The 21,679-nt window shown below is 41.6% G+C and overlaps 1 protein-coding gene across 3 annotated transcripts in view; it reads left to right on the forward strand.

Moving 5' to 3' along the window:
* epha7 (eph receptor A7) overlaps positions 1-21,679 on the forward strand; it is a 202,176-nt gene that overhangs the window by 130,557 nt on the left and 49,940 nt on the right. For 2 of the 3 annotated variants that reach the window (XM_078212656.1, XM_078212657.1), the window contains exons 6-7: positions 15,587-15,711; positions 20,344-20,512. The exons of the other annotated variant lie outside the window; for it this stretch is intronic. In XM_078212656.1, the coding sequence (XP_078068782.1) occupies positions 15,587-15,711; positions 20,344-20,512 (294 nt within the window). The remainder of the gene's footprint in view (positions 1-15,586; positions 15,712-20,343; positions 20,513-21,679) is intronic. 3 annotated transcript variants of the gene reach the window in all.

Here is a 21,679-nt window from a genome sequence, read left to right on the forward strand (position 1 = left end):
ATTTTTTTTTTCAAATATTGGTTCGAGGCTTAATCATTGATTTGCAGGATGAAGCAGCACTGAGCACAGAATCGTATTCATCTGTAGGTAACTCACAGGACAATGAATTAAAACTGAAGGAAAGCCCAGTGTTATATCTTGTCTTAGTTTCTGTACCTCTCCATTGTTTGCACCTCTCATATTTTGTGGGTAGGAATGGTGATGGTCTGGATTGTTGCTGTTTGTAATTTTAATAAAATGCACCTAACATGTTTTCAGAAGCTCTCCATCAGTTTCAGTACCCTTCTGCATATTTCAGGGCTGCATTTTATGCAAAAGCAAGATAGGAAGTTGAGGTTTAGGTGGTGGAGAATTGCGAGGGAATATGAGGGGTGGAGTGCGTGCCACTGTGGCATTCTGCAAGTGGCAAGGAAGGTGGAGGATGGACAATTGTGTGACTTAAGTAGCCAAGTATTGGCCTCTTTCTGCTATGCCTGGCATCTTTTCAGTGGCATGTTAGCCCTCTGCCACATGGGGAGACTGCATGGTGAGCACTGAGTCATTCTCAGGTTGGCAGGCTGTGACTAGTGGGATATCACATGGATCTGTACCAGCTGTTCACTATCAATATCTGATTTGAATGTGGGGATTAAATGTAATTTTTCCAAGTTTGTGGATGACACAAAACGATGTGGGATGTGAGTTGTGAGGAGGATGCAAAGAGGCTTTGAGGGGGTTTAGTGAGTGGGCAAGAACATGACAGTTGGAATATAACGTGGAAAAATGTGAGATCATCCACTTTGGTAGCAGGATAATAGGTACAGAGCATTTCTTAAATGGTGAGAGATTGGGAAGTGTTGATATTCAAAAAGACAAGGGTGTTCTTGTTTGTAAGTCATTGAAAGCTAGCATGTCGGTGCCGCAAGCAATTAGGAAGGCAAATGGTATGTTGGCCTTTATCACAAGGGGATTTGGGTACAAGAGTAAAGATGCCTTGTTTCAATTGTATAGAACCTTGTGAAATTACACCCTGCAGTATTGTGTACAGTTTTGGTCCTCTCACCTAAGGAACGATATACTTACCATAGAGAGATTGCAGCAGAGATCACCGGACTAATCCCTAAGATGGTGGGGCTGTCCTATGAGGAGAGATTGAGGAGTTGGGCTACTATTCTCTTGGGTTTAGAAAGGTGAGAGGTAATCTTATTGAAACTTGCAAAATTTTACAAGGGCGAGACAGGGTAGCTACAAGAAGGATATTTTCCCTGGTTGGGGGCATCTAGAACCAGGGCACACAATCTCAGAATAAGGGCCAGGCCATTCAAGGATGCAATGAGGAGATATTCCTTCTCTCAGAGGGTAGTGCATCTTTGGAATTCTATACCCGAGAAGTCTTTGGAAGCTCAGTCATTTAGTATGTTCATAGATTGATAGATTTTTAGTTGCTAATGACATCGAGGAATATGGGGATAGTGCGCAATGTGGCATTAATAATTCATTAATTATTTTAATCATTTGAAGAAGATGATTAGCCATAATCTAATTGAATGGCGGAGCAGGTAGAAGGGCCAAATGGCCTTCTCCTGTGCCTAGTTTCTATGTTCCTGTGCCAATAGGACAACGATCGCATTGACAAAATCCAGCCCATGCACCGCAGAATTGAATTATCATGAAAGTGTGAAATGCCCAATTGTCCCATCAAAATTGTTCCTGCTTCACATTATGCAGAATTTGCCCTTTATTAACTGTCCATAGCCAGCATCGCTTTGTGAAAGTTGGTGAAAAGGAACATAGCTTTACCTTCTTGGGGGTTTTGCCTATTTCAAATGTTCATTTCACAATTTCAGCATCCAGTGTTTTGCGTCCTTTTTTTTATTTCCAATAAAACAGAAGTCAAGATATTAGTCTTACCACAGCAAGCACGTTGGCAGCTGCATACAATAGATTGCTCATCCCTCAGTTTGAAAAGGAATCATTATGAATCACAGCGAATGCGATCATCTCTCTGTCCTTTACAACCTTTGATCGTATTCTTGGAACTGATATTTATGGTAGCAAAAATTGCTGAATGTGGCGAGAATCAAAACAACACAAAGAGCCTTTCAAATTACTGTTTTGATTATTTAAAATTGAGACCAGTGATGCAAGAGAAGTGTGAGAAATCAAATTGATGGCAGTCTGGTGCTAAGAATGCAAAGTGAACCCCAGTCTAGTAAGGCAGATTTGTCTGGACTGTATTTCCAGGTGTTTTAATGGTAAATGTGTGTTTTGATCCCAGTGAAATGTATCTGGATCCTGTAGTGGTCAAATGCAAGTCTCAGCCAGAAGGATGGTAATGTGGCTTTGTTACCAACAGTAATAGATACCCAGAACAGGTGCTTTCCAAATGTATCATCAGTTAGCTTAGCAGTCTTTTGTATCTGAGTAGAAAGTTGAGAGTTCAAGCTCCCACTTCAAATGATTTGAATACAATCTGTAGCAGTGTAGTAATGACAGAATGTTGTATTGTGGGAAGGCTGAGGGACTTGAGGTTGTTTTCATTAGAGAGAAGGTTAAGAGGTGACTTAATAGAGGCATATAAGATGATCAGAGGATTAGATAGGGTGGACAGTGAGAGCCTTTTTCCTCGGATGGTGATGGTTAGCACGAGGGGACATAGCTTTAAATTGAGGGGTGATAGATATAGGACAGATGTCAGAGGTAGGTTCTTCACTCAGAGTAGTAAGGGCGTGGAATGCCCTGCCCGCAACAGTAGTGGACTCGCCAACATTAAGGGCATTTAAATGGTCATTGGATAAACCTATGGATGATATTGGAATAGTGTAGGTTAGATGGGCTTTAGATTGGTTTCACAGGTCAGCGCAACATCGAGGGCCGAAGGGCCTGTACTGCGCTGTTATGTTCTATGTTCTAAGTGCCCTGTTGGGATGAGACAATCAAGGTCCTGTTTTCCCTCTTAGTTGAACGTAGAAGAATCCAACAGCATTGTTGGAAGAAGAGTGCGGAAGTTCACTTGCCAACATTTATCCCTCAATGATAAACACAGATGATCTGACTATTTGTTCTTTGTGGAATCTTTCTGTGCATAAATTAACACATTTCCATTGATGAGAGTGACTACGCTTTATAAATTCCTTCATTGGCTATTTTGCAAAGTCCTGAAACTGAATGTCATTACAGGCAGTCTTTGGACTTACAACACAAATGATTCCTGAAAACTGCATTGCAAGTCAAACCGTTGTCAGTGGGAACTGATTTTCCCGTTGGAACAATGTTAAAAATGGGTGATTGGTTTGTGAATACATGTTAACGTCCTGTCCTTCAGGTTTTTTGTGTATCTGCTTAGTGGTCCCAGATGGTGGTAAGCCACTTGTCTGAAACTATTTGTCAACCACCTAGTAACTGGAGGAGTTTAAACCACGCGGACATGCTAGATGAGCCTAGCACAACGCTAGTATATTTACTGAGATCTCATGTTTGCTGCCTAAACTAGGCACACAAAACCAAGACAGACAGCACAGCCTCTCCAATTCCACTGCTCCATGTCTGTCTATCATACTGGCAGTTTCTATCCTCATACCTCTGTACTGTAAGTTTTAACTGGAAAATCAGAGGGAGGTTTCTCTGCTTCCGTGGGCTTGCTAGGGGTCAGTGACCCAAAAATATTAAAGACAGGTGGTGCGGAACTTCATAAAGTCCAAACTGGTTTCAAATTTATAAATGCTATAAGTGCCATTCATCATAACTCGAACGTCTTTAAGGTGAGGACTGCCTGCAGATGAATGCAATTCCTCCTGTTATTTTCAATTTTTACTCCATCCTTAAAGCTACAAATCTAATGCTGAGAATGGACCAGACAAACCCAAATCCATTCCTTGCTTGCTCCAAAAACCAAATTCAAATTCCAATTGAATCCAATTCATTGTCCCCACATGAGAGACAAACAGGATCCAAGCTGACAAGCAAAGGCATTGAATCCCATCTTGGGCTCGATCTGATGCTTTTCCTACTCTCTTTAACGTCGGAACCTCTGTACCAATTTGTGGACAGTAGATCTCACAAAAACAATGAGGTGGATACTGGGGTTTCCACTTTTTAGTTGAGTTAATTAATATTGGACAATGTTGTGTATTTGGAGCATGACACTCAGGAACACTCGGCTGGCACGGTGGCACAATGGTTAGCACTACTGCCTCACAGCGCCAGAGACCCGGGTTTGATTCCCGGCTTGGTCACTGTCTGTGTGAAGTTTGCACATTCTCCCTGTGTCTGCATGGGTTTCCTCCGGGTGCTCCAGTTTCACCCACAGTCCAAAGATGTGCGGGTTAGTGGATTGGCCATGCGAAATTGCCCCTTTGTGTCAAGGGGACTAGCTAGGGTAAATGCACAGGGTTTGGAGATAGGGCCTGGGTGGGATTGTGGTCGGTGCAGACTCTACACTGTAGGATTCTATGATTCTAACACTCGATAAACAAATGTGACTTTATTGTTCTCTCTCATACCTGCTGCTTCTCTGTTTACATTGCATTGCATCACTTCCTTGCATACATTACTATGGCAGGGCTCTACAGTGAACCAAACGGGACAAGTATATAACAGGCAATGTACGGGTAGAACTCCACTCTTTATCTTTTAAATAACTTCATTGGATTATTTTATGTCCATCTGAGAGGGCAGATGACCTCAGTTCAAGCTCTCTTCTGAGAGACTGCATTTCTTGTCAGTGCAGCATCCTTCAGTGCTGCACTAGATTGCGAGCCTAAATTCTGTGTGCAAGTCTCTGGCGTGGGGTTTGAACCCACAATCTTCAGGCACAGAGGCCATCACCGAGCCATGTCCATCACTGCGATAGTAATTAACATCGGAAGTACTTAGGTGTGGAACGCTTTGAAACGTCCTGAGGTCGTGAAAGATGAAAAATAGATACAATTTCTATTTCCTTTTATTTGTAAATGTAGGCACTCAGCTGGGAGAATCTCTTCACTGGCTGCAAACACCTCTCGAAGGTCTGTCCCCGTTCAGTGTCCACACGGACATTATCCCATTCATCAGTGGGCAACAATCGTATTAACCTTGTGGATTTATTTGTGGATTTGTGAAAATACCCTCTCACATTACAGGATTATCGGTGACTCGAAGTATAAAATTCCAATGGACCAAACCACTTTTCAATCATTTCTGATATACAGAGTTTAAATCAGCCAAAACGTTTCTCATTAGGAGTTAATGTTCCACATGTCTGATCCATACTTGGCATTTACTAAAACTTGGTATGCACATAAATACTCCCAATTATGCATTTTGTTTAATGTCAGCACAGTAAATAGTGTCAAGTTACTGCTAAATATTCTCTGGAATCTAATCACTGTTGTGCAAAAATTTACCTTTGTGAAGTGCTTTGAGTTCAGGCTTAGATTCAGTCTAGTACAGAAACTCATAATGGTACGTTGTACAAACTATTAACTTAGAGGAATATTTCTAGTGAAAATATTTCTAGGTTCATCAGGATTTACTTGTGATGTCTGTTTAAAATGTAGGGGATAATTTTGCCTTTTGCCAGTGGTGTAAAATGAATGATAATGGATTGGCTATCTTTTGAACACCCTACCTGACAATAGAAAAAGACATTGGGGAGGGTGTATAATGGGTGACCATACAGATCTTACCTGTGTTACAGAATTGACTTAAGTTAATTTAACACTTTGTACCTCTCAGGAAAGTTAGATAAAATTTCAGCTTTATAGCACTGAACTGGATACTTATTTGGGTGGCATAGTGGTTAGCACTGTTGCTTTACAGCGCCAGGTACCTGGGTTCAATTCGGGCCTTGGGTGACTGTGCGGAGTCTGCACATTCTCCCTGTGTCTGCGTGGATTTCCTCTGGGTGCTCTGGGTTCTTCCCGCAGTCCAAAGATGTGCAGGTTAGGTGGATTGGCCATGATAAATTGACCCTATTGTCAGGGGTTAGCAGGGTAAATGTGTGGGGTTACGGGAATAGGGTGGGATTGTGATCAGTGCAGACTCGATGGGCCAAGTGGCCTCCTTCTGTACTGTAGGGATTCTATGATTTTAAGGATTCTATGATTCTATGAACAATGACAAAGCTTTGTCATTATGTGCAGACATTATATACTTCCCTTATTATCATAGATAAATAAATCGCAATTTCAATTTACGTACTTTCAATGCAAGTAGCTTCTGTGACTCAGCCTAGGAATTCATGGGTGTGCAGACTTGTCATACAGATAGATATTGAAGCCAACCTTCGAGCGAAAGCCTTGTCATATTATGAGGAAAGAGTTTCTCGACATACATCAAAGCAAGGCCCTATCATCATCTGAAATTTTATTTTCCGACTCACTGAGCCGCTGCTGACTGGAGGGAACAAAAAGTGGATTCTCTCAGTGCTTGTGGATGTCTGGTCTGTGTGTGCAGCCACTGATTGATTGAAGGACCTTCGCTTTATGACTGAAACTCTTGCTACAGAGGTCCCTGGTTCTGCTGCTGAGAACTTCATTAGTAACTCACAGCAGAAGGTAAGCAGCGGAGAACCACGAAGGAACAGGCCCTAGGCAGAATCAAAGATTTCCTTGCAGATTTTGTCAGCTGGCTTTGCACAAACAAAACCTTAATTATTATTCCTATGTATTCTTAGTTGCAAAGATTAGGTGACTCATTCCCAAAAGATTGACTCAATAATTCAACTAGCGCAATGTAGTGCAATTTAAATGAGAAATGTTTACCCATTTACCCAGGGTGACACACAACTTTTAAGCAGTTACAAGAACAGAAAATGCTGGAAAATCTCAGCAGGTCAGACAGCATCTGTGGAGAGAGAATAGAGCCAGCCTTTTTGAGTCTAGATGACACTTCGAAAGAGTTGACAGAGTTTTGAGTGGTTCTTGTATTGCTGCTGCTTTGCTTTAAAATCGAGGGATGGTGTTAGTGAGCCAACTTCCTGGATCTGCCATGGCTTTCCCATGGCAGACGATCTTCTCAATGTTCCCCTACTTCCCAGAGAAATTTGAACTGGAGCACCTCTAAATAGGCCACATGGAATCTATGCCAGCTAGGACCAGATTGTCTCAATGGTCCAGAGTACTGGCAGGGGCAGGCCATCCATCTTGAAGGCCATCGATTGCCCTGCAGGATTGGTCCAATAACCCGTTTGGGAGCTCACCCTGTTTGTTGAGGGGATCTTGAAGTGCCAAATCCACTTTGCATACATGAGATGGAGCTGCTTCAACATTCTAGGCCTCAGTTGAGGTAAACAAGGCTGATGCACCCTCACAGGTATGATGTGCCCACCTTTTTAGTAGTAATGCTATCCCCACAATTTGGTACAGGACAGCAAGCTTCATTTCAGGTACCTGTGTTCTGTTCTGTCACAATTTATGATGTGGAGATGCCGGCGTTGGACTGGGCTAAACACAGTAAGGAGTCTAACAACACCAGGTTAAAGTCCAACAGGTTTATTTGGTAGCAAACGCCACTAGCTTTTCGGAGCGCTGCTCCTTCGTCAGGTAAGTGGGAGATCTGCTCACAAACAGCAAACAGGGCATATAAAGACACAAACTCAAGTTACAGAATAATGAATAATGATTGGAATGCGAGCCTTTACAGCTAATCAAGTCTTAAAGGTACAGACAATGTGAGTGGAGAGAGCATTAAGCACAGGTTAAAGAGATGTGTATTGTCTCCAAACAGGACAGCCAGTGAGATTTTGCAAGTCCAGGCAAGTTGTGGGGGTTACAGATAGTGTGACATGAACCCAAGATCCCGGTTGAGGCCGTCCTCATGTGTGTGGAACTTGGCTATCAGTCTCTGCTCAGCGACTCTGCGCTGTCGTGTGTCGTGAAGGCTGCCTTGGAGAACACTTACCCGAATATCAGAGGTCGAATGCCCGTGACTGCTGAAGTGCTCCCCAACAGGAAGGGATTAGTCTTGCCTGGTGATTGTCAAGCGGTGTTCATTCATCCGTTGTCGTAGCGTCTGCATGGTTTCCCCAATGTCACAATTTAGCCAGCAGAGTGGAACAATCAGAATTTAAGCCCCTTTTGTAGTTTTGAAACACAAAATTGCAAAGCGCCATTGCCTGAAATTTGCAGAGGGGTGTTACTGATCTCCTAGCCTACCTCGAGAGGCTGTGGAGAAATGGCAGAGAAATATTAATTCAGAACATATTTTTCAAGAGTTTCAACTAATCCGTGACTGAAGCTGCAGCAGGGAATCAGGACAACTCCTGCTGAAACCTTAATACTCACCATGTACCTGGGAACCTAGATACAAAGTAGGTGGCATGAGTCACTGGAAATTATGCCTTCAAAAGAAACAACTGGTTAAAAGCTGAGAAGGTTTTTTGAGTTCATTCTGAGTTCTCAGAATTGGAAAGATAAAGAACTCTGAAAGAACTGTGTAATTTGAGATTTTTGTTACTTGCTTTACCAACATTCGGTTTTTGTCTCGAGAGGAATTGGAATGCAAAGTGACAAAACTGACTGAATCACATTACCTGTAGCAAGAACATTGTTTTTCAAACAGAATAGATTCTTTAAGTGTTTACAATACTTTATTGAAAAGGGTAATTAATCCATTATGGACTTCATTATTTAGGGAATAATTTGGGGTGCTGTTTTTAACAGGTGTTCAGATCCATTCAGGCGCAGTTCCTGGGAAAGAATTTCCCTGAGGACATCTGAACCCCACCATCAGGCTCAAATAGATTGTGATTTTCCTTAAGTTAGCCAATCAGAGAGAAGGCTCAACTTCCAAGTAAGCATGGAAGGTGGTCTCTCGAAGCTTACAACGTTTGAGGGCCACGAGAGCCTCCTGCTTGAAAGCAACAACAGAAAACCACAGCCAGAAACTCCTCTCTTCAATGTTTTCAAATTAAAATTTTAAAAAATAGCTTTATAGCTGGGCCACACCCAGGGATTTTGGGGTTGGGGATGAACATCTCTTCAGGGCAGTCTGTGGTTGCAACTGAACCCATGCAAAGGATGTGAGGACCTCGTAACTTATCTGGAGCATTGCTCGGGTATCCCCACACCTCACCCCTCAACAACCTACACCCCTCCAACAATTCTGCAGCTAGGTAACTTCTCCAAACTGGTCCCTGCAGCTTTTGGGACCCTGGAGGATGACTGGAAAATGCCACTCAACAGCAGAGTAATCTTTTAATTGGTTAGCTTCCTCATCACATTTAGGGAGTCTAAAACTAGAGGGCATAGGGTTAAGCTGAGAGGAGAGAGACACAAAAGGGTCCAGAGGGGCAATTTTTTCACACAGAGGGTGGAGAGTGTCTGGAATGAGCTGGCAGAGGCAGTAGTAGAGGTGGGTACAATTTTGTCTTTTAAAAAGCATTTAGACAGTTACATGAGTAAGATGGGCATAGAGGGATATGGGCCAAATGCGGAAAATTGGGACTAGCTTAATGTTAAAAACTGGGCGGCATGGACAAGTTGAGCCAAAGGGTTTCCATACTATAAACCTCTATGTGGGCACACCCCATTCACCCCCCCCACCCATACCGATTCTAGAAAAATGGCCCATGGCGATGGGGGGACAGAGCAGGAGCTGTAGAACCAGTAAACCACTGACAGCACTGTGCACACTCACCTCTGCTCCTGGCCCAGGCAGAGGCTGAAAGACCTGACCCCACTGATTGTTATTTTAAACAGGTACATAATTTTGTCCAAATGGCAAACCCAAGAAGTTCAAGGAAAATTGTTGCAAATAATTTCATTCCTTTCATGAACCTCAGTATTGTACTCTGTTGTATTTGTCAGATTCTTCCATGGCATTTATTTTAGTTTGTAACATTTCTATTTAATTGTGAATAAATATATTAGTTTAGTTCTAAAATATTTCTGACTTGTGCACAATATCCATTTATTTGAGAATGCGGAGCACAAGATAATCTGCCAGCAGATTACAGAATGCTGAATTGTGTTGATGCTCATAGTCACACGTCTTGGAAAAGGTGTGGTTTTAATTGTGTGCCAACTCTGCTTACACAAACTCTGTGAAATTATTGAAAGAGAAAAATCACTTTGTAACAATGTACTATTCCATATGTATTACATGTTTTTTTGCAACATCAAGACTGATAATGGGGATGGCAGGTATTAAATCAAGTGGTGAGGCATGAGACTAGAGCGCTCAAATGTGTCAAAGTATGGCTTGTCACAGCATAGTGTGCTAGGAGTCTGTGCACACATTGTACACAGGGCTTTGGATATGATGCACATTGCTAGCTGCCGTACAACATCATTGGAGCACCTGAACAGCATTCCAGGTATACAGCGCTCATTTCCATCGGGCACATTAATGGCAACCAACAGTGTTCAAAAGCTGCTGATGGCCAATATTTGACTCTGATCCATCCAGCATTCCTATGAGCTGAAAGTACCATTAAAAAAATTCATTGAACTAAGAAAGAAATCATTGAATTATCTTGTGGTGGTGTCTTGCTGCATCATAAAATAGAATCCTAGTGCCATTCGGCCCATCGAGTCTGCACCCTCTCTCCGACATAGGATCTTACCCAGGCCCTAACCCCATAACCCCATATATTTACCCCACTAATTTCCCCAAACTATATCTCTTTGGACATTAAGGGGAAATTTGGCATGACCAACCCACCTAACCTGCACACCTTTGGACTATAGGAGGAAACCAAAGCACCTGGAGGAAACCCATGCAGACTGAGGGAGAACGTGCAAACTCCACACAGTCACCTGAGGCTGGTGTCAAACCCGGGTCCCTGCCGCTGTGTAGGTGCATGTAGCTCTGCGATATTTCAATTTGTTGTAGCAATAGGGTCAAACATCGAAGATCACATCTACTAAACCTCAGCATTGAGCAGTAATAGTTAAAGTTTAATGTTGACCAGTCATTTAGAAAGATCTGAAGTTAATTTTGAGAAGTATAGTATGAGTTATGTGTTTGCAGCCAGGTCTTGAGCCTTGTAAGGCAGTGCTGGACCAACCAAGTTTCAGAAATTGGAGGTTAGGCCAAGGCTTTGAAATTCATCTGGTGCGAAACTATTAAACACATTGGGCTGGCTTTCATTTAATTTTCAATAGGAGACCTTGTACTTATTTCAGGAAGGACAACCCAGTACAACTTAGTGAATCCCTGCTTCATATAAGCCAGCTGTTTGCTCTCATAAAATGTGGTCAAACATGGTGATTGAGTTATGCAAAAGTGTTTTTTCTCTGAAAGAAGCTAAGCCTCATTGTTGTTATTGGAGCATTTAACCTGTTATCACTGATACACAACAGGAAAAGTCGCACTTTGTATAACATTAAAATGTATTGGATAATGTGTCAAATTGATCACCTTAAAATTCCTTCAGAACTGCCACCCGAGTGACTGATCTGTAACCACCCTGATTCAACTACATAAAACATTGATCAAAAGTAATTCATTTTTTGTGAGATACCTTTGAGACATTTCTGAGGGGTATGGTGAAGTGTTATATAATGCAAGTGTTTCATTCATTGTAGCTCAGAAAAGCTGTACATAGACATAAATCATTTTTTGAATATTGTGCTGCTGGGTGTTTTTCACATTGGAGATCAACATTGTATGAACATTTTACCATTGCTTTTTGAGGTTTCTTTGTCTGATTGGGAACTTCCAGCATGGATGTGGCACTCGCAAAGAATGCTGCTTGCGACATCACGATCCCAGAGATATTTATTTCTGTCCGTTTACTTAGGCACTTTGGTCGCAATTTTCCAAACAGGACTCCCAATACGAGGGGCTTCCAATGCAGGGAATGCCTGACTATAAATCCTAGTAACAGAAATGATGGTTCAATGGTAGTTCGCTTGTGCCACACACACTTGGCTGAGACATGGTGCAGGAAACTGCCATCTAACAGACAATTGGATCAACTGGTGTTGTCTGTGCTACATCAGGAGTCAAGGTGAAACCAGCATGTGGGCAGGAAACGGCATTGCAATTTCCACAAGTGGCATTTTTATAATACATTCCTGCCTGGTCCCAGGCACAGAGCATTTACTAAACATATTAACCTTTAATAGAGAGCCCAGGGTCGCCAATACATTCCTTAATGTCTCAGTGCAGTAACAGAGGTTTTTGTGGAAACAGATGGTTTAGGACAAGCATAACAATTAAGCCATTTTCTGCTACAGTGACTTACTCAGTTACCTGTCAGTGTGTTTCTCTGCTTGACTGAGTCCTGTCGAATCTGGTCAGATGTTAAAATGATGATTAAAGTACTGATTTAAATGCATGCAAAAGACCTCACTTGCGATAACCTAGAACTTAAGTTGTGATGTGTCAGTTTTATGTGGTTTAAGGTAAATATTTCCTTAGTTGACAAGGAGGCTCCAGATCAATATTAATGGGTTTAATTTTTGGTAATCATAGATGGGATTCTGGACTTCTAGTTTATTATCAATAGTCTGTTTACATTCTGTGAAGAGAGACACATCCAAACCACACATGTAGTAGTAGTTATGCATCATTGTGCATACAGTGCATTTCTTGCTTACTAAAAGATGTGTGGCTTGCTTCACCTAAATTCAAGGATAATGACCAACACAATATTCACAGAAACTACTATTTACAAAATATCCCACAGGGAGAATGTGTGGATGGCAATGCCTCTAACAATCAGAGTCCACTTGCCAACCAATCAGCACTCTCTTTTCATTCAGTATGAATTGTTTTCCCCTTTGGCATTCTTGCAAAGTGTCCTGATGAGTGCAAGACGAAAAGCTTCGACACATCTCTCTTTTTCGGCAACACTCAAGTTTAAGGTGGTGTTGAGCTTTTTATATTCCCATTAGTAATCTGAAGGGTTTTCATGCCTTCATACTTTGGAAATCAGTTTGAAGTTACTTTATTATAGACTTGAGAATCTCATTTTAGAAACAAGAAATCTTATCATCCAGCCTTCACAGACCAGTGCTTTTCAATGTCAGTGGGCAACAGTTTCCAGTCACTTAGCCATTGACATCCCCTTACTGAGGACAGTAACTTACTGACGTCAATTAGCAGGCAGTCACATGAGGTGGCCACTGCACCAATCTCTATATCAGCAGACTGGAATACTAAACAATAAAAGGATCCTTTGGGATCATTGGCATGGATTTTGTTTCTTTTTAACCAATGAAGTCCAAAGGGTTATTAATGGAATCCTTTGGATTTTTTTGCTGAGGGAAACATTTAGATTAATTGCTATTAAACATTAGAGTCAACATTGAAAATTCTTTGCTTTTGCATCTTACTCATGGCTCCCTGTGTTACCAGCCCTATAATTTATGTGAATAAGTAGTTGGAAACAAGTGCTTCAATTACAACAAGGAGTCTTTCTCATTGTCACTTTGCCTGTGGCCTAGGAAATGAACATCAAGAGCATTATGGGTTACCAGGTCATAAATTTTCTGGAGAAAATTGACAGCTGTCACAAGAATGGATGACAGTAGTCTGAACAACGGAGATTAAATGAGCAACCCGTGAGGATCCTATAGTCTCAGGAGATGGTGGCAAAGGGGAAGTGGAGGGGAGGATGTGTGGTAATCTGCAAGTAATTTTGAAACTCAAATACCCATGGGATATCATTTTAACTACTGAAGCAGATGGCTGTTGTTTACCTCAGTGGAGAGTAAATGAGAGAAAAGAATTAAAGATCAACTTCAAATAATTGATGAAGAGCAATGAGTCTTATTAGAGAATCACACCCAGTGCTCTCCTCTCAAAGAACAATTTTGAGGGCCATTGCCATGGAATATTATGGTAGATTATTAAGAATTTATGTTTAATATGGATAATCTATGCTTGACAGAGTCATTAAATTGCCTGTTGTATTGGAAAAGGGGGACTCAAAAGAACTCAGAGGGTCCCCTATTTCTACTTTGCATAATCTCTTGGCTTGTGCTATAGTGATATGTTTCTTGAATCAATTCTATTCTTATTCTCTATAGAGCTTGATCTCAGGAGAATGACTGGAATTGTCATGGGGTTTTGTATTGTCACTGGTATATGGCTACTGGGATTGATTTGTGGATGCTTTCTATATGTGTTGTCTGCATTTCTTCATTATGACAGTTTTGGCCAAGGAGCGGATATAAGCTATGGCAAAATTTACACCAAGGCCGAGATATTAAATAATGGTTGTAACATCCTGCTGCTCACATCCCTCAGAAGTAAAAACAACCCAGTGAACCTTCTTCTGATAGGAGGGAAAGTTTCATACTTTAGGCTTTTTTGGCACTGGGATGGGAGAATCCTTTTTTTACATTTGCTTAAGCTGTTCTGATTTCCTTTTTTTTCTTTTACTCTAATTTCATTTTCCATTCGTGTCTCAACACAATACATTAGAAATCATTTTATAAATAGCATTGCACCATGTTAGAACAATATACCTTGCCCACTATCATCATGCAGGCTTATGGTATTCAATGTTATGGGACACCTTGTAGAGCACGAAACACAATAATTAAAGCAATGGTATGGTTTTATTTATTGAAGTAATGATATTTATACTCAGACAAAGGTTAATGCACCGTATTACCGACCAGTTCAACAAGAACAAATAATCAAGTTTATAAAGGCCAAATTGCATGTTTAAGAAAGCTCTATGTTAAAAATATTGCCTCAGTTATAACTCATTTTTTAATTTTAGAAGTGTTATGACTGAAAAATTACAGTGGCTCAAAATTTTCTAACCGCTTCTTCTAATCTCCCTCTGCAACTTTGGCCATTTAGCCCTCTTTTCTGGGGGTTCTGCTGAGCACACACCAGAAGAGGTCAGCATGGACGAGTTGGGCCGAAGGGCCTGTTTTTGTGCTGTATATCTCTATGACTCCATAACGTGCACACAATTTTCAGGCCTTTTTCCAAGAGAACATAATGCAAATCCCTCAATGGAATACTCACCTGGGGATTTGGGGTAAGCCTGTCCATACTTGACTGTAAACAAGTCCTAAACATCACTATCCCTGGGTGATTTTTTGAGGGAAAAAAAGCTACTTTATTAAGGATATTATTTTCAGCCAACAAATGTCTTAATAAATTCCAGTTTAAAAACTACCAAAGCAGGTTCACACAGATAGAGAAGATAAATAGTCAGGGTATATGCTTCACACCTGCCACAAGTGGGCTGCTGTTATGACTATAATTATTTTATCAAGTCAGAAAATAGAATAGGAGCGAGGAAAGAAAAATCAAATGACTGTTGGGTAGTTTTGAGTAATTGTGCAGACAGAAAAACATATTTCAGAGAAACAATCCTGCCCTCTCTTCTTTACGACAACAATAATCTTCAGGTATTTTTGTTCCCAGAATTTAAATAAATTTGCATAACTGTCTCTCCGGATCAAGTCATTGTTATTTTTCATTGTGTTGATCAAAACCATCTTCCCATATTTGTACTTTAATTTAAATTTTTATAATATCTATAAACATTAATGAGCCCTGATTTGAATATTCATAAGATTCACAAATGAAGACAATGGGAAGTATTTTAATGAAACTGCAGGGATAAGTGGCTGATTGGTTTTGATCTTTTTTTGGTTTCAATCTTGGAGTGAGTTTGTCTGGTGCTTATTGACGTTATCTTTCCAAACAGCTCCATCACAAGTTAGCGGCGTAGTGAAGGAAAGAGTACAGCAGAGGACTGTCAATCTCTCCTGGAAGGAACCAGAGCATCCCAATGGAGTCATCACAGCATATGAAATCAAGTACTATGAAAAGGTGAGGGCTGCACACGCATTACCTGTACCCACAGTTTAACGATCCTTCAAAAGCCTCAAAGCAAAGCATTTAAGACTATTTCCAACAAATAATGCTAATTTCTTTGATGACAGTATTGAAGTGGCTCAGATCAGAAATGTGTACAGCAAGGTTCTTCTAATACCCCAACCCATCCCCCCCACACAAGCACCGTCAGCAATTCCACCCCCAGCGCTCAGTGGCCACTCTCTTTTTTATATTTTTAAAAACCTGTCGGGGTGTCATGAACGCAGAGATGTGAATATACTGTGAGGGGGGAAATCATGTGGTGAGGGGATTACATAATTACATGTAAAATTATTAAAATGTTTTAAAATCAGGGCATGAGCCTGATTATGTCACCATTAAGAGGTGGGAAAAGTCAGAAACCGTGAGGTTCACAATTTCTAGTTTTCTCCCAATTTTGCGTCCCCGCTGGCAATCCCGTGTACTGAGTGTGCGGGCTCAAGATCCCGCTCATTTAATAGTTACCTGTCAGAACGCAACCAACTCTTCAACAGGATAATCCTAAGGAGGTGCATTTTTGGGCGACCAAAACTTGCACCAGCACAGGAAAATAGTATGGAGGAGGAAATCCAAATTCCCTCTGCTCCTCACAATGGCAACCCCAACCTCAGAAGTGATGCATGTTCGTTCTGTACCCAAGAGGCGGGATTTTCCTGTTGCACCCGCCCCAGGATCAGAAATTCCTGTCCGAAGCCAACTGACCTATAAATCATCCGTTAAATTTTCTGCCAAGCCCACTATGATTCCAGTGGCGGGCGGGACCGGAAAATGTCTTCAACTGTCTTCCTGACCCACGAAAAGGCCACGTGAAGGGAGAGAAAAATTCTTTCTCCAGCAAAATAATAAGTTCAGCATTTCACCACCTGATTCCTATCTCCATTTGGGGGACTAAAACCTGTCCCCAAACGTGTGGACATTGGGTTAGAATAATACTTGGGGGGTGATTTACCGACCTTGCTGCACCTGCTACAGATTGCACCGATCCTAGAAAATAGCATGCAGGCCTAAAAACTGGTTCCATGCTCAGTGTTAAATGGTTTGCAGTCATCCTGGTCCCCTTCTAATGGCACAAACCAGATCTTCCGACCTTCGGAAGTGGCGCGAGAATAGTGAGAATCAGTACTGATCTCCATCAGCAAAGACCAGGTGCGATGGCCATGCCAGGGGGCTCAGAGGTCGTTGAAACCCCCGGGTGGTCAGGGGCATGGCCGGACAGTGCCCACCAGGCACATTGGCAGTGCCCAACGAGAATGCCCAACTCCCCAAGGTCCAAATGTTAGTGAATTATACTTTCTCATGTGACTCCAGACAGCAGACTCTCTCACCTTAACTTTCTTGTAGGGAGGAGTTGTTCAATCACTTGTCTTAACATTTTGTACTAAAAACGTATAATTTATATTTTAAAGGGATGGGGCTGCACAACAAGCGAGGAGGGCAAAAAGATTGGCAAGAAACAAACTTGCATTGGCCACCAAAGTATAAAGTTTGGATTGTGTAGTGTAAACTCACTCTGATACTTCCCACAATATTAGTTACTTTATTAAATTATAATATATTATGCAAGTGAGTTGGCTGTCATTTGCGTCATTAAGCATTCTTCTGAATGTGAATGTTGTACCACAGTCTGGAGAGTGACTTTATCACGGTGACAATTCTGTCCCCTTAAAAACAGCACAGTCTTGACTTTAATGATGGTAACTGGCGCTCGCATGCACATGTAGCTGATTCAGTGCCTAATATTGATGTAGGTAGACAGTATGTAAATAAGGAATGGGTGGGAGAGGCAGATGAAGCGCAGAAGTGACAATGTATGAGTAGGAAGAGAATCTTTTGTACAAAATGTGCTTGCTGTGTTGAGACAGTTAAGAGTGAAACTCGAGTGTCACAGTGGTGAACTGTGGAAGAGACACAGCAGAAGAATATGGAGCGGCCAATTATGGTGAATGCAGTGGGAAGGACCAGGAGGGAGGAAGTGTGAGACAATCAGAAATTGTGTTGTTAATGACTTGACTATTGCACTCTGAGTTTGTTGGCAGACTGGAAATCAATTAAAAGAGATGCAAACAAGGGATAATGGATGAGTTGAGTGTGGTGCTGGAAGGTGAAATGTTCTGTTTGAAACCTTAGATAGGAAGAATAGAACAGTTGTAAGTGAGGACATTTTAAATAGGGGTATATGTTCATAGCTCCTTGAAAGTGGAGTCACAGGTGGACAGAGTAATGAAGAAGGCATGCAGCATGCTTGGTTTCATTGGTCAGAACATTGGATACAGGAGTTGGGATGTCTTGTTGAAGTTGTACAGGACATTGGTAAGGCCACACTTGGAATACTGTGTACAGCTCTGGTCACCCTATTATAGAAAGGATATTAGTAAACTAGAAAGAGTGCAGAAAAGATTTACTAGGATGCTGCCGGGACTTTATGGTTTGAGTTATAAGGAGAGGCTGGATAGACTGGGACTTCTTTCTCTGGAGCGTAGAAGGATGAGGGATGATGTTATAGAGATCTATAAAATAATGAGGGGCACAGATCAGCTAGATAGTCAGTATCTTTTCCCAAAGGTTGGGGAGTCTAAAACTAGAGGGCATAGGTTTAAGGTGAGAGGGGAGAGATACAAAAGTGTCCAGAGGGGCAATTTTTTCATACAGAGGGTGGTGAGTGTCTGGAACAAGCTGCCAGAGGTAGTAGTAGAGGCGGGTACAATTTTGGCTTTTAAAAAGCACTTAGACAGTTACATGGGTAAGATGAGTATAGAGGGATGTGGGTCAAATGCAGGCAATTGGGACTAAGGGGTTTAGAAAAAAGGGCAGCATGGATAAGTTGGGATGAAGGGTCTGTTTCCATGCTGTGAACCTCTATGATTCTATGACTCTATGAATAAGATTGATGAGAACAGTTTTGAAGGGTAAGAAACAGATCTTGGGGAAAGGGAGCCATTTGTCATATTAGTGAGGATTGGGTAGAGGATAGATAGTTGTGTGCCACAGGTTGGGGTCAGAGTCTTCCAGCTTGTTGAAGGAGATGGGCCTGCTGTGTTCTGAGGGGAGGAGCTGCCTCTTGATACAAATTTGTTGCTGGAATAAGGGGAAGATTGGTGAGGAGCACCAGGTTAAAGGAGGAGATGAAGGAGTGAAGCTTCTCACACTTGGTGCAGGTCATGAGGATGGAAGAAGGGGAGAAGAGGATTTGGTGGAGCTGGTTTGTCATCAATTTGGGATTGTCTTTACCCTCCAGATCCTAAAATTTGTTGCCAAAAGATAAATGAGGTAATCCTGAATGCATCTAACCAGATCCGGGCAATTATCACCAGATATGCTTTTAGGTCTCAGAGGCTGAACTTGATAGAATCATTAGAGAATATGAAACAAAGGGAGCTTTTTAATAGGTCAACAGAAGCAAGAAAATGGTTTTACAAACTGAGCACCAAATAAACTCTTGGAAAATGTGGCACCTCACGAATGCATTGTCCTAGGTTGGTCATGTTGCATTCTGCCACAAGTGGCAACCCTTGGAATATGCTTCCATACCTCCCTATTCCCCTTCTACTGTCTGACAGCCTAGGTTTTATGCCCATTTTCTTGAGTTCTGTGGTTTTACATCAGCTTTTATTGTTTCACTTCCATTCCCACCTCACACACACTGTCACTGCTGCATTGCAGCATTCAGCACTATCTGGAGAATCACGAGTGTGAAATTTTGCTGGGTGCTGTGTTTGACCTATGTGTAGTTTTTGCCTTCACTTTTGAGATTGACATTGTCAATAATCAACCAAACCTCAAAGGACCTCCAGCTCTGAACAAGGAGTGTGGCCTGATGGTCATTAGTGTGCATAAACAACCATAACAGTGTGATTGGTAAGGGCAATATCAGTGTAGTGATATCACCTAGCTGCAACAGAAAATTGGTACCTAACCTTTCAGACGTTAACTAATCAGATTAAAATAGCAGATAACTGCCTGATATACCAATAACAAACCCCCAGGGAGTAATTCCACCTGGTGGCAAAACGTTGCTCGCACTCCCTCCACAACAGTAAATGACTTCTCTCCACTAAGTGGAAAGCATTCGCTTTGAAGCTTGTTTTTGTTGTGCAGATGAAGTGATAAAAATGAATTAGTGTTGGAACTAGATACTGGAGCTGAATTCTGTGCATTAGACAAAGACACTTTGGAGGCTGGGTTCTTCCTTTTGAGAGATTTAATCTGAACTAAGATGAAAGTATCAAAATAATAGACTCGAATAAGCTTTAAAAAGCCGATTTTAACAAGATTGGATACAGCGAGATAGAATATAATAGATTCCCAGGGTAAATTTCAAAGGCTATAATTTAATCACAAAGTTTAGATGATGTCACAAGCTGCAACATTGAAGGTCTAGTGGTTTGTGGTTGTTATTTGGATCTTTCAGCTAAATAAACTCCCTTTAACACATTCGGGGATGTTCCATCATGTATGTTATGTACAATACATGTTTCAAAAGATTAAGAGACATTAATTTTGTTAATACAATAACTCTAACCATAAATGTCCTCTCTCCATTTTTAAAAATCTTGCCGCATTCTTTAATACAAGTTATTTATTTTCCAGAATCTAAAAGAGCGCACTTACTCCACAGTCAAAGCTACCTCAACATCAACTACCATTAATAACCTGAAACCAGGCACAGCTTACATATTTCAGATCCGAGCATTCACCACTGCTGGCTATGGGAACTACAGTCCCAGACTGGAGGTCCTAACACTTGAGGAGAGTACAGGTAAGAGCTGTGAAAATTGCCCTTCTGTGCTTTCAGGCCAAAAATAATGCGGGCCCTACGGTCTATCTCAGGGTCTAGTCCTAATAGTTTTTCAGCTATCTTGGTGGTAGAGCAATGCCTGTGGATATGTAGCCTTACTGAAAATTAGTCAAAGAGAAGGCCAAGTTAAGTTAACCCAGACCGTCCTTCATGGTCAGCGTGGCAACGGCCCAGCAATAGATTCTCTTCTGGTTTCTAATGATTTTGTACAGCTGTGAGAAACTAAGGGGAAGAGAAGGGAAGGTATTTTCATTGGGAAAGGTTAATGCACTGATTGCAATTTCTTAAGTGCAAGGTTCAACCCTTCCCAATGTGTTCATAAGCCATATTGTTGCATTGTTGCATCCATACATTTTAATGACAAACTTCCTTTCTTGGAATCTCACAAAGAATCAATAATCATAGAATCATAGAATCCCTACAATGCAGGAAGAGGCCATTCAGCCTATCAAACCTGCACCGCCAACAACCCCACCCAGGCGCTATCCCCGTAACCCACGTATTTACCCTACTAATCCCCCTGACACTAAGAGGTAATTGAGCATGGCCAATCAATCTAATCTGCACATCTTTGTAGGAGCAAACCGGAGCACCCGGAGGAAACCCACGCAGATACAGGGAGTGCAAACTCCACACAGTCACCCAAGGCCAGAATTGAACCTGGATCTCTGGCACTGTGAGGCAGCAGTGCTAACCACTGTGCCAGTGGGAGACTGTGCTAATTTAGCTGATGTGCCAGAAGTCTGCTGAGGGACTACAATTGGGTTCATATTGCCCAGGCTTCATGGCACCTCCAAATGTAAATGAGGGCCCTAAGGTCTATCTCAGGGTCTAGTCCTAATAGTTTTTCAGCTATCTTGGTGGTAGAGCAATGCCTGTGGATATTGGGTGAGAATTGGATTGGACTTGGCTATAAGACTTGAACCACTGGTTGACGCTTGCTGTGAAGCATCACAAATTATCAACCAATTTAATCCCCAGTTTTTAATGATAGCTCGGGTGTCGGATGGCAACTGGGGTCCATGAAGCCACAACCAGGTAAAGAATCCAGAACAGTAAGAAAAGGCATGAGCGGTCAAAAATAACATTTTTTTTTCCAAATATGCTGCTTTGGTTTTTGGTTTCTTG

Source organism: Mustelus asterias, chromosome 5, assembly GCF_964213995.1.
Source record: "Mustelus asterias chromosome 5, sMusAst1.hap1.1, whole genome shotgun sequence".
Lineage (NCBI taxonomy): Eukaryota > Metazoa > Chordata > Chondrichthyes > Carcharhiniformes > Triakidae > Mustelus > Mustelus asterias.